At 35.8% G+C, this 12,848-nt stretch overlaps 1 protein-coding gene across 4 annotated transcripts in view; it reads left to right on the top strand.

Annotated features, from left to right (window-relative positions):
- Window positions 1–12,848, top strand: part of NAA25 (N-alpha-acetyltransferase 25, NatB auxiliary subunit) — a 60,948-nt gene that overhangs the window by 32,697 nt on the left and 15,403 nt on the right. For all 4 annotated transcript variants that reach the window (XM_063085252.1, XM_063085257.1, XM_063085249.1 and 1 more), the window contains 6 exons: window positions 572–779; window positions 1,586–1,675; window positions 5,448–5,628; window positions 6,280–6,379; window positions 10,997–11,148; window positions 11,797–11,922. In XM_063085252.1, coding sequence (XP_062941322.1) covers window positions 572–779; window positions 1,586–1,675; window positions 5,448–5,628; window positions 6,280–6,379; window positions 10,997–11,148; window positions 11,797–11,922 — 857 coding nt within the window. The remainder of the gene's footprint in view (window positions 1–571; window positions 780–1,585; window positions 1,676–5,447; window positions 5,629–6,279; window positions 6,380–10,996; window positions 11,149–11,796; window positions 11,923–12,848) is intronic.

Raw genomic sequence — 12,848 nt, 5'->3', positions numbered from 1 at the left:
TAGGACTGGCTGAGCGTGGTGCGGGCGACACCATGCCAAGGGTTGCGATCTCCTTACCGGTCACGAGAAAGACAAAAAAAAAAAAAAAAAATTTAAGGTCATTGACATAAGATAATCATTCCTTTAAAAGTAGTGTAACCTTTAAGAATTTGTGTGTCAATATAGTTGTAGGTTTTTTAATTTTTAAAATTTTTTGTTAATCTGCTCTTTTCTATAGTCTTCCTAATTTAACTTTTTCATTGTTACAATACATATTTTGGTGTGCTATAATTTATGAAACATTTTCACAATTTTTAAAATCTAGTTCCTGTAGAATATGGCATTGACAAAATACCTTTGGCCAGCAGTGAAGAAGTGTGCCGCATTTACTGGAGTCTCACCAGCATTGTGTGCTATCACAGATTTTTTTTGTTTTAGCTATTTTGGTAGGGAGAAAATGGCATATTAAAGGAATTTTAATTTTTTTTTCTTGATGTCTTTTTCTAGACCATTTCAGTTTCTGTTAATTGTGGCCTACTGAAGACTAGTTCTATTTTTGAGACCTGTGCTCCTTTTTCCCCCCACTTTGTAGTTTATTAATCAGTTACTTGGAGTTGTTCCTTTGTCGACACCAACAGAAGATAAGCTGGCACTTCCTGCTGACATCAGAGCTCTGCAGCAACATTTATGTGTGGTGCAGCTGACAAGGTTACTTGGCTTATACCACACCATGGATAAAAATCAGAAATTGAATGTGGTCAGAGAATTGATGTTAAGGTACCAGCATGGACTGGAATTTGGTGAGTGACCTTTCAAAATGTGCAGGAGTTCCCTGATCTGTTAATACTTAGAAGTCAGTTTTTAAGTATCCATAGCACCCTGTTTTAATGAATTTGGTAAGGAGAATATTTTGTCAAGTGGGAAGACCATGTAATATGATGTAAAGCCTTTTTAAAAAAAGCTTGGAGTTGTAAATAATTGTTTGTAGTTAGCTTCCAGTTGTCCATATTCTTCCTGAACTGATGAGATAACTCTTTATTATACTGGGAATCCTATGAATTGCATAGTTTATGATAATTGTCACATTTTCTGCTTATAGGCCTTAATATTCTTAATAATAGACTATGTAAGTGTACAAAAGGAATATGGTAAGTTGTAACATAAATATTTAGTGTAGATGATCTTTAGGCCTGGCTTTTGTTAAATATATGTGATAGAAATATAAATTGTCTGACTAGAAGATGTCAGTATTTCTCTAAGTATATTTCAAAAATTAGATGAAATAAGGAGCATAATATTAATTTAGTTATACATGGTCCTTTGCTTATGTTCTGTTTTTCCCCTAAAACCTCCTTCTAAATCTTGCTGCTCTCCCTTTGGGACTCTATTCTAGAACCTTTCTTTTTATTCTAGCTGAATGTGGACTTACCTTCTTTTGAACCCTTTAATTCATGGCTTATATATTTTTTCCTGGTACTTATATATTCTTTATTTTCTTTTCCTTTTCCTCTTCTCACTCCTGTCAGTATCATGCTTTTAAAAAAATCCTTTTGGGCAGTAATAGTTGAACAAATGTTAAAATACATAATGATTTTTTTTCCTATAGGGAAATCCTGTTTGAAAACAGAATTACAATTTTCCGACTATTACTGTCTTCTTGCTGTCCATGTGCTTATTGATATATGGAGAGAAACAGGTAAGTAGCAGTGATTTCAATTCACCTTTACTCTTTGTTTTTATTACTTCGTGAACTTGATTTATGCTTTTAGGTTGTTCTTCCTTGCCCTTCTCCAGGATGCTTCTAGAACCCAAATCTTCAATTTATCTCCCTCCCTATAATCAGGATAATCTTAAATCAATGGATATCTGTTCTGTTTTTAAATGTTTCTGAATAATAAGTAATGACTGTATAAAACCTATCAGACAGCTGCAATAATTAAAATACAATGAAACTGATTTAAAAATAGATGTAAGGGACTGGCCAGTTAGCTCACTGGGTTAGAACGTGATGCTGATAACACCAAGGTCATGGGTTTGGATACCTGTACTGGCCAGCTACTCCCCCTTAAAAAAGATGTATAGGCCAGTGGGACAAAGTAGCCCTTTTTATTCATTTAAAAATATTTTATATATAGGAAAATGCAGTTTTTTGGAATACAGTTCTAATTAGCCCATTTAAGAAAAAAAATACAATGCATGGTAAAGGAAGCATCATGAGTCATGGAGGAAGAGGAGGATGATTCAGCAAATGGTATAGGGATTGCCTTTTCTTTAGGTCCCACCCCCTGACATTTTCTCTTATTAGTTTTGGGGAAAAATAACTTAAAGTATTACTGCATGTTATTCACAAGAGTAAACTACAGAAGAAACAAAGGGCTGGGGAGACAGTGGTGAATAAAAAATAGACACAACCCCCGCCCTCATGGATCATTTCATGGAGCATTCAGTTTTGCTACTATCGTCCCCTTTCTAAAAATCTTTCAGAGGTGCCCTGTTTTCCTTAGGATAAAAGTCAATTGCTTGGGGATGGTTTACAATGCCCTTTATAATCTGGCTTCTGCCCACATTTCCAGATTCTTAGTTACTTACAGCCCTGAATCTACTTTAAAAATTTTTGCTACTATCACTGAACATCATGTTGCATCTTTTTTTTTTTTTTTTTTTTTAAATATATATAAAGATGACCGATAAGGGGATCTTAACCCTTGGCTTGGTGTTGTCAGCACCACACTCAGCTAGTGAGCAAACCGGCCATCCCTAAACAAGACCCGAACCCGTGGCCTTGGTGTTATCAGCACCGCACTCTCCCAAGTGAGCCATGGGCCAGCCCTATGTTGCATCTTTTTGAAATGACTCTCTTACCTTCTTCATTTAACTTTTACTCCAACAATGCCTATGACAAATCCTGTCTTGATTTTTACCTCCTCCCTCATTACATTTTTATGCCCCTTCTGAACTTCTGTATGTACCCATATACTGTTACACTGTGTTGTACCAAGGATGGGGGTGAAATCCTTATCATCAGAGGACTTGTTATCTGAGCCCCCAGATTCATGATGCTGCATATGGCTGCAAAATTAATCTTAATATAAAAACCATTAATGAACTGACCACTTAGTGATTTGGCCTGTATGCAAATATCCTTCCTCACTTAACCCTGGCATCCATTCTCACTCATGATGACTGTGGCTCAGCTAGTCTCTTGTGTTTTGAGCAAGATATCTGGCCATATAATAATAATAGCAGCTAACATTTGTTAATCATCAGGCACTTGGAAGTACTTTACGTGAATTAATTTAAACCTCATAACAATACTGTTATTGTCACAGTCTTATAGATGAGGGAAATGTAGGGCAGGGAGAAAGAAGTTAGGTGAGTTGTTCAAAATCCTACAGTGCAAATATATTGAGAATCATTTGAAAAATGAAATTATAGATCTTGTAGAGTTGCAGGGTTTCTTGAAGGCAATGAAAGTGATGTTGAAGTACTCCAATCATAGGCATAGTCATTGTTCAAGGCAGATCTGGCAGAAATTAGAAACTGATAGAAAATTGGTGAGGTTGTTGAAAGGATCAATTTTGATGCTCTCAAATATTTTTACAAAAAAGCATTTCTTTATGAGTATGCTGCAAAGGTAAAGTGGAGAGGGAAGGATATCATCTTATTGTACTATAAAACTGAGTTAGAAAAATTATGTCCGAAAAGACTTCATCAACCCTTGATGCACTTTTGATTTGGTGAAGAATTCGCATAGATATGTAGTTATAGCTTAAGTTTTGCAAAATAAAGTAATTAATATCTTCATATTTAGCTTAATAGTTCAGAAAGAAGTGGAAATTAAACCATTTTTTTTCTGGTTTCTTTAAAATTATGATTCTATTTTAAAGAGATCCTTGTTTTAAGTTTTTTTTCTTATACCAGTTATCTTATGATAACCAGGACTTCTTATAATTATCTAATCCTTATAATTGTTCATTTTTTTCTTCTATTCAATTTTAAGCTTCTTGAAGCCAGGAGCCATCTGTGACTTTTATCTCCAGTCTTAATCTAGTGCTTTTCCAGGTATTAGGTCAATGAATGTTGAATTAAATAAAATTAGGACTGTGAAGACCAGTTAGCAATATGGGAAAACACATTTAAAAAAAAGTATCAGAACACAAAATTGGATGTATGCTATGATTATTATTGCGTAAAAGTAATTATAGTTCAAAGGAAGTAGTTTAAAATAATATAGGTAGTTTGTATAGTTTGGGTTGTATTATGGGTGACATTTATCTAAATGCCCAATTTTTTTTTTTTTTTTTTACCTAAACCCAATTTTTGGTTGTATCCTGTTTCCTTCTGGCAAAAAGCATATAGAATATAACCTTAAAGTCTCATTGCATGGAGCTTTTATTTTAGCTATTTTTACTGACTGTAAAAGTAGCTTGTAAAAATGTTGGAAAACAGTTTATTTAAAATCTCACCTTTCTGGAGCTGGCTATTAGCTCAGTTGGTTAGAGCATGGTGCTGATAACACCAAGGTCTGGGGTTCAATCCCTGTACTGGCCAGTGACAACAAAAAATACCTTACTTTTCCAGACCCAAAGGGTGTCTAACATTTTTGCCTATTTTCTTCTCTCTCTCTGCTTATTTTATGGACTTGAGATCAACTGTTTACTCTAATTTGAATTTTCTATGTTTGTGTTTACTGAACATTATCACACAAGCATTTTCCTTTGTAATTAAAAACTCTTCATTTCCGTCAAGTGACGTTTCCATGTGTAGATATTACTATAATTTAATCATCCTCCCACCATTAGACAGTACAATGAATATTTTTGTATGTAGTGCTTTATAATGAAGATTTTTGTATATAATGCTTTTATATATATATGAAAATACATTTCATAGTATTTTGTTTAGATAGATCCTGAAGGAAAGGATACTTAATCTTTAAGACTATTGATTCATGTAACTTTTTCAAATTTGACAGGCCAAAAAAAGTGTATCATTTTAGTTTGACTGTTAATGAGCAGTTTTTTCAAATATCATATTTGACATCCTGTTAGTAGAGTTATATATGGAAGAAAAATGATGTGTATAAAAAACATCTGGGGTCTTGCAAAGAAAATCCTGCAGTGGGAAGAAGGTTGGTAGCCTCCAGCTCTTCTTCAAGTTCAGCTCTTCCAAGAATCTGAGATTCTACAAGATTCCATAACTTCATTCCACAAGACGTGGCCACTTAAAATCTTCATCATTTTTACAGAAGGCATGTTTCAGAACTGATGTAACTATCGAGAGACTATTTAGGGAAATTCCTTATATGGATTATAGGTGTGTCTCTAAAATTTGTTCTTTGCCATCTTAAACTCATTCACAGAACAGTTAGGGGAGGTAATGACATCAGTAAGGTTCTTTAGTTTTGTTTTTGGAGAAACCTTCATTTGCTGTCAAGATCAGTGGATAATGCTATATTTTGGTTCTAGGTGATGAGACCACCGTGTGGCAGGCCCTGACTTTGCTGGAAGAAGGATTAACCCATAGCCCTTCCAATGCTCAATTCAAATTGCTGCTTGTTCGAATCTACTGTCTTCTGGGTGCATTTGAACCAGTGGTGGATCTTTACTCCAGCCTTGATGCTAAGCATATCCAGCATGATACCATTGGGTTGGTAGTATATACTCTGAATAATGGACAGCCAGCTACAACAATGTCGGGTATTCATACATGGGACTCTAACTTTTAGATTTTAGCAGTAAAATTGTTCCTGACATTAAGTTCCTTAGATTAAATAATCATCTATTATGATCAACTGCAGAGCAGAGAGAATTTTATAGCTCCCAGCATTTTGTGGCAATATTTATTTGTTTGTCTGTTTGTTTATTACTAATTGTTTTGGTGGTAATTTTTAAATTTGCACAACTGAGAAATGGTAAGAACATTTTCCCCAGAAATAGCAAACAGCTATGTACTTTGAACCCTTACTCTTAGCATACATTATTTTGAAGTCTTTACTTCTGCTATGTAGTTGAGGTTGACACATGTACTTTATTTTATATTTGACCTCAGAGATCCTTTTGAATTTGTATTTTGCCTAGTCTTTGTAATTACTTAAGGGCATTTTTTGTATCCCTCTGTGGTGCCGTTGTAGGAAGATAGCATTATGTTCTCTTATAACTTCTGTGTTCCATTAATTATCAGAGTGTAAGCATGGCATAGAACCATTTCTTTGTCATAGTAATTTGAAATGTAGTGTTTGATACTAGAGGTGGGTAAGTATAACATGTACTTTTTTTTTTTTCTTTCCTTCTGGCCTAGTTATCTTTTGACCCGATACGCTGAATCTCTAGGTCAGTATGCTGCTGCATCCCAATCCTGTAACTTCGCACTCAGGTTTTTCCACTCCAACCAGAAAGATGTAAGTGAAAAACCATTTTTTTCCTGTGGTTTTGCCTGCTGACTGCACGTGATTTAGAGAGTGCGTTACCTTGTCACAAGTACCTCAGTACAAGTATTGAGGTGTACCACATTGTACTAGCAAGTACCCTTAGGCCACAGCTTACTATCCAAGAATATTAGGTAGAAGTAAAGTTATTTGTGTTTGTTAGAAGGGGCATGTTTAATAGTATCTTTGGAAAGTTGCATTTAAAACTGGATGTTAACAAACTTGGACGTATTATGTCTCTTAGACCTGTCTTTTGATCTCTAAGAGACTTTTTCCAAGGGTATAAGAAATTGCCCATAAGAGTTTATAGCTTAGGATGTCATATAAGCTTCTGTGATAGCAGCTGCTCTCCGTTTCCTTTATTTATTTCTGAAGTTTATATCCACTGTGCTCTTTGCCAACAGTGAGTGTACTTACATTTTCTTAGAATTATAAAATTGACCAATTAAAGGACATTTCAAGAACTTAGGTCAATAGTATGTTTTTTGAAGTAGCAATACATAAGATAGAGCTTCTCCGTGCCATAATGAAAGGATGGGATTTGCACCATATTTTTACTGCAAGCAGATTTGGGCTCCACTTGGCAGTTAAGCAGAAGTTTTTGTGGAAAAGCATATGGTCTCTACTCATTTGACCAACCATGCAAAACTACCCAAGAATGAATGTGGAGAGAAGGCATGGCTTTAGAGTGATTACTGCCTACTTGGTTCTCACACACTTCTAAGACTCATCGCCTAGAATTTGGCTATATCTGCCCTTAGCTTTCTATTCTCATGGTCTACCAGCAACTAAAGAACTTGGCAAGGAAGGTGGTCTCTGGGTTTCTTCTTGGTAAACAACATTCATGAGGATTTTTTTTTTTTAAACCCTTTTGTAACTGTAACAGCTGTGGCTAATCTATCTTCCTTCTAATTCTTTAGAGGTGTATTAAATAGAAGGTAAGGCAGAAGCTTTTCTGAACAATGGAATATAGGTGTGTTTTCTCAGCATATGATAATTATGTTCTGACAAGCTTCAGGACATGGCCTAGAGGGCTGGAGTAGCAAAGGACAGCTCCGAGCAGGTGGAAAGCTGGCTCTTGTGCTTAGATGGTGAGCTGTGTACCTATCAGGGGTTTTTAGCCACCCCCTGATAGTCCCCTCTGCCCCCACAATGATTGGTATCTCTGTTTAGACCTCATTTAGTGGTACAGCTTCTGATCAGGGAGAGGGGGAAGTATGGGTATCAGCATCTGAGCACATTGCTCAGAAGGTGCTAGCCTGGCCTAGAGGTCAGAATGGCATCTATAGGACATAAAATCTCCTAGCATGAGTGGGCAGTTGAGTTATAAATCTGAGTTTTTACTGTGTTCAAGTATCTGTGCCTGCCCTCCTCTGTTTTTAAGAAGTTTCACTAACTCAGAAAAAAAAAAAGAATTGATTTTCTCAAATCACATTATTTGGGCTCCCATTTCTGTATATATAAGGAAGAGATTTAAAGAAACATTTGATTTACTGAAGAACCCTTTTCGAACTTTTGTTTCTCAAATAGCTTTAAGGCAGTGGAGGTAAATAAGGTAGTGGTGGCTGGTTTTCCTCCAGTTTGCAATCATTCAGCATTCTAGAAGAAACAAATTAATCATGAAGATTGGTCAACAAAGGCATATTATTTTGTACTAATAAAAGGCTTTAATTTTTTCTTCCCACAAATATTGTATCTGAAGAGTTGTTTTTTGGGGGGGAAAAAAACCCAAAAAACAAAAACACAGAATATCAAAATATAGGGAAAAGAGATCCCCAGGAGCAATTTGAGAGGCGTGTGATCCTTAGTGGCTTCTTATATGTTTGTTTGGTGTTTTGCTGATGGTTGTGTGTGGCAGGAGTGACTAATACATCTGAATATATGTGATGTCAAACCTGATAAAATTACAGCATTTCATTTATTTGGGATTAGGACTCTGCTTGAAATTTATTTTTATTTTTATACTACTAACTAAGAAGATGGAGCTTATTTAATTATGTTAAAGTTAGTAGGGTCCTGGAGGAAAAACAGAATGCAGCAAGAAAAATGCATCTTGACCTTAATTCTTAAGTCCCCAAATAAGGAAATATAGACTGTGGTGTGGACTTTCCTGAAGGAATCTGAAGCTAAGAAAGATCATGATTGTAGTGTCATACTGTGTATGTTACACCTTCTGCTCATAGTATTAGAAATATCTCTCTTCAAAGCCAAAGCTCTGTGCTCTACATCTTTTATTCTTGGTAGTTTTGGGGATCCCCCAGATGCTTTTCCTTGGGTGACTGATGTATTTCGATTCCTAATTAGCTCTTCGAAAGAACATTTTTACTCCATAAGTGGAAAACCCAGTGTTTTGCTTAGTAAGGTTTTGTGCTATGGATTGAAATTTATATCCGGAAGGTCTACACAAGGATTTTCTTTCTAGAAAGATCATTGTCTGACATCATCTTACTTTGGAATAGATTTTTAACAACAGGGTAATCAGTACTAGATTTTCATTTCTCCAAGTCACATATATTTATACTTTAAAAAATTTTTCCTTTTAAATCTCTATTTTAGGTATCCATGAAGATTATTTAGGGGGTTGAGGTCCATGTATTTTGCTAATTTTTACAGTGACCAGGGTTCATTTCAGGAATCCATATGGGATCCAAATAGCCTCGTTGGTGCATAAATGAGTAGAACTAGGTATGGGACAAAATACTTTGACTTTCAAGTCTTTAAAGTGCCTGTGACTTCCAGTTTTTGCCTGCAGTTCCATTAGGGGGTTGTTTCTTCAAATAGTAATACTTTCACAGCCTTTGTCCTATTGGTTGCTTCCCAGGCCCTAACGTAGCTCTGCAGTGGTACTTTACGGCAGCGTTAAAGGAGGACTATCTAAAAAAGACAAGCCAGAGAACTACAGCTACCTTCTTAGTTTGTTGAAGACTATATTTTCTCTTTGTAGCCCCTTATTTTTCTCTTTTCAAAGCTATTGCCTTTTTTCTAAAGTGGTATTCCATGGACCACTCAGAAATTAAAACTGCCTTTACACTTAGTAACGCTGGGTTCTCTCTATTAATCATATATCAATCATTTTGGAACTGTAATTCATAAATTTGATTAGAATCACCAAAGTCATATTTTCATCCTGGTTAATTGCTGAATCATATGTTTCTAACCAGCCAGTTTTCTTTCAAACTAAATTCCTATTGCAAAGGCTGATAGTAAATAAACCTTGCTATGTTTTCTAAGCCAAGAGGCTTAGACGTTTGTGTTTGTATTTAGGGTATCCTGGCCTCTTTTTAATGGGGCACATCACTGTCCTTTAATCAAGCTAGAAGTTACATTCTAGCTTTTTCAGATAGTCCTTCTTTAAAAACTGCAGGATCACAAGTAATCTTTTTAATTTTCTTGTGTCCGTCCGTCTTTAATTTCTCCAGATACTGCAGGCAAACAGCTCGCCGAGGTGTCCCATGGGGGTTTAAAAGCCGCATCGAATGCAGTTGAATTAGCGCCCGTGGCGCAATCCCGCGGCCTGAAATGAACCCTGCGAGACTGTGTATCAGAGGGTATGTTGTTGACTATTGGCCTATTTTCCTACTGGGCAAACTATTTAGACATAATGGAGATGGGGGCAGAGCTGACTAATTGAGGCTGTGCAAAAAGACTGGCTTTTTAGAAAGGATCTTTGTTGGGGGCAGAGATCAGCTTTGAGCTTAACACTTTCCTTGGCCCTAAGGGGTGATCTCTTGTCTTATGATCCTGATGGCATAGACCCACACCTGTGAAATGTTCTTCCCTGAGATTTTCTTCTATTGTGCAGAATTTCTGTTTAGAATTCTTTATCTTGCCTCTGTTCTACTATGTTTCATCCATATATATGTACTAATCTATAATTAAAGCATATGTGTTAAGTGTTCCCTTCACTTATTTGTTTATGGAAATTTCCAGCAGAGGTCTTATGTAGTTTGGATAGACAAGAAACCTGGTTCTTGAAGTCTTTCTGTCCTCAGAATGGATTATGACATGAATTTTTATAGGTCTTTTGTTTTTTGTCTTACTTCTATCCTGATATAATGCATGTATGACCTGTGTTTGTGATACAGTATTCAGAAACAAAACCTAGGAGTAGCCTGCCTTTTTTGGAAGGAGAGTGATTTTTATTTGGGGTTGGGGTGGAGAGTGGTTATATTATTCTGGCATTTTTGGAACCTTTGTATAAAACACAGTTTATCTTAGGTGCAGAAAAACATGGAGTAATATCCCTTCCACTATGGCACTAACCACACTTTTGACTGATGAGGCATAACAAAACCTCCTGTCCTGTTGAATTGGAAGACATGACTGCCAACAGAAAGTCTATGTGATGGTAGCTGCAGCTGGGTATTATGATGAGTATTATTTGTAAAGAAGACATTTGACTCAGGTATAGGAGGGAAGAAAGATAACATTTTAAAAAGCTGATATTCTACTTGGCGACAAAGACTTTTAAGATTAGATTCAAAACCGTAATTAATTTTAGTTCAAGTGTTTTGTTTTGGCTGGCAAGGTTTGCTTACATTGCCTGACCTGAGAAATATTTATACCAAGGTGATGTTTTTCCTTCTTTAGACCTCAGAATATATTATTCAAGCTTACAAGTATGGTGCGTTTGAGAAGATCCCAGAGTTTATCGCTTTTAGGAACAGGCTGAATAATTCTCTTCATTTTGCACAAGTCCGTACTGAACGGATGCTGTTAGACCTTCTACTTGAAGCAAATATGTAAGTATTTCATAAGAACTATAAAGGAACTAAGGGATTAGATCAGATGCTAAGGGCCTTTAATGGGCTTATGGGCATCATTAGCAGGCTTAAGATAAGGAAAAATGGAAAGAGAGAGAGAGAAAGGGGGCAGGAACAGGGAAGAAAGGGAAAACAGAACGCGGTGCATGTAATGGGGAATGATAAAGTACTGCCAGCCATTTCTCAGGTCCAATACAGAAGCCAACTAAGCCATTGACATCACCCTCTTGTCCATACCGTGCTTGTAAGATTCCTTTTACCCTACAAACAAGGGAATTCAGGAATTAATGCAGATCCACTTTATTTTGGTTGGGCTTTCAGAAGTGTTTCTCTTGCTGTGTAGTAAGCCAGTGTTATATGTGCTTGGTTCTATTTCACCTTCTATGCCTTTTTATTTTTTTTTTTTGGCAGTTGGCCAGTAAGGGGGTCTTAACCCTTGACTTTGGTGTTATAACACAGCGCTTTAACCAACTGAGCTAACCGATCCACCTATGAGCCCTTACTTCTTAAATAGGAAATCCTTCTTTCCTCTTTCCCTTCCTTTTTAGTAAAACAAAATCCTGTTTAAACATTTTCATGGTTGTTGTAGTGTTGAAATAATACAAAAATAAATTTTCTGTGTCACAGATCAACCAGCTTAGCAGAAAGTATAAAATCAATGAATCTTAGACCAGAAGAAGATGACATTCCATGGGAAGATTTGCGAGACAACAGAGACTTAAATGTTTTCTTCAGCTGGGATCCGAAAGACAGGTAACTCTAATTTAACCCCAAGTAGTTTATTTTGAAAGAATTAGGATGAATCTAAAAAACTTTAAAAATCTCCTTTTTACACAAATATAAAATAACATGTTTATTTTAAGGATCAGAAAATACAGGTAAGCCAAAGGAAGAAAATATATCTCACCCTGATGTTGGGACTGCTAATTAATCTAAGAGTTAGAACTACTTCACAGTGTATATGAGAACAAATTCCAGATGGATTAAAGATTCTATGCTAAAACTCCATATTTTTAAATAAGTGGAGAAAGCCTTTCTTAGCATTATATCAAATTTGGAAACATGAAGTATTTAACCTCTGCAAATAGAAATAAGATATTTGTTAAATTCTAAAGGTTTGTGGTAAATTGGTAAATTTCTTCATGCATATTAGTATCCTTTGTATAGAGAGGGAACTCAATAAATCAATAAGAAAAAGATAACTAAGAAACAAATTGGGCAGAGGACTTAACAGGAAGTTCAAAGAAATGCACCTTATAGCAATAAAGATTTGTTTTTAACGAAAAGATTAATACTTGTGGTCAGCCAGGTTGTGTGGAAATGGTTATTGTCATTTACATGGGGTTAAAGCTTTATATAACCTTCCTATAAGGAATTTTAGTGATATATAAGTATATCAAGATTAAAAATGCCACATACCATTTAATTCAGCATATCCACTTCTAGGAAAGTAGAACCTAACATATAAATGCCTAAGCATGCAAAGATGTATATATGAGGTAGTTCTGAAAATGCTGTGATTTGTGGGTTGCCAAGACCACATTCAGTGATTTGCTAGAAGGACTCAAGGGACTCAGCATATAGTTGCACTCATGACTAAGGTTTATTATAGCAAAAGGATACATGACAGGATTAGCAAGAGAACAAGGCACAGGTGAATATAGAGAACTGCATGCATA

This window comes from Cynocephalus volans, chromosome 2, assembly GCF_027409185.1.
Source record: "Cynocephalus volans isolate mCynVol1 chromosome 2, mCynVol1.pri, whole genome shotgun sequence".
NCBI lineage: Eukaryota > Metazoa > Chordata > Mammalia > Dermoptera > Cynocephalidae > Cynocephalus > Cynocephalus volans.
This window is presented reverse-complemented; position numbering and strand designations above follow the sequence as displayed.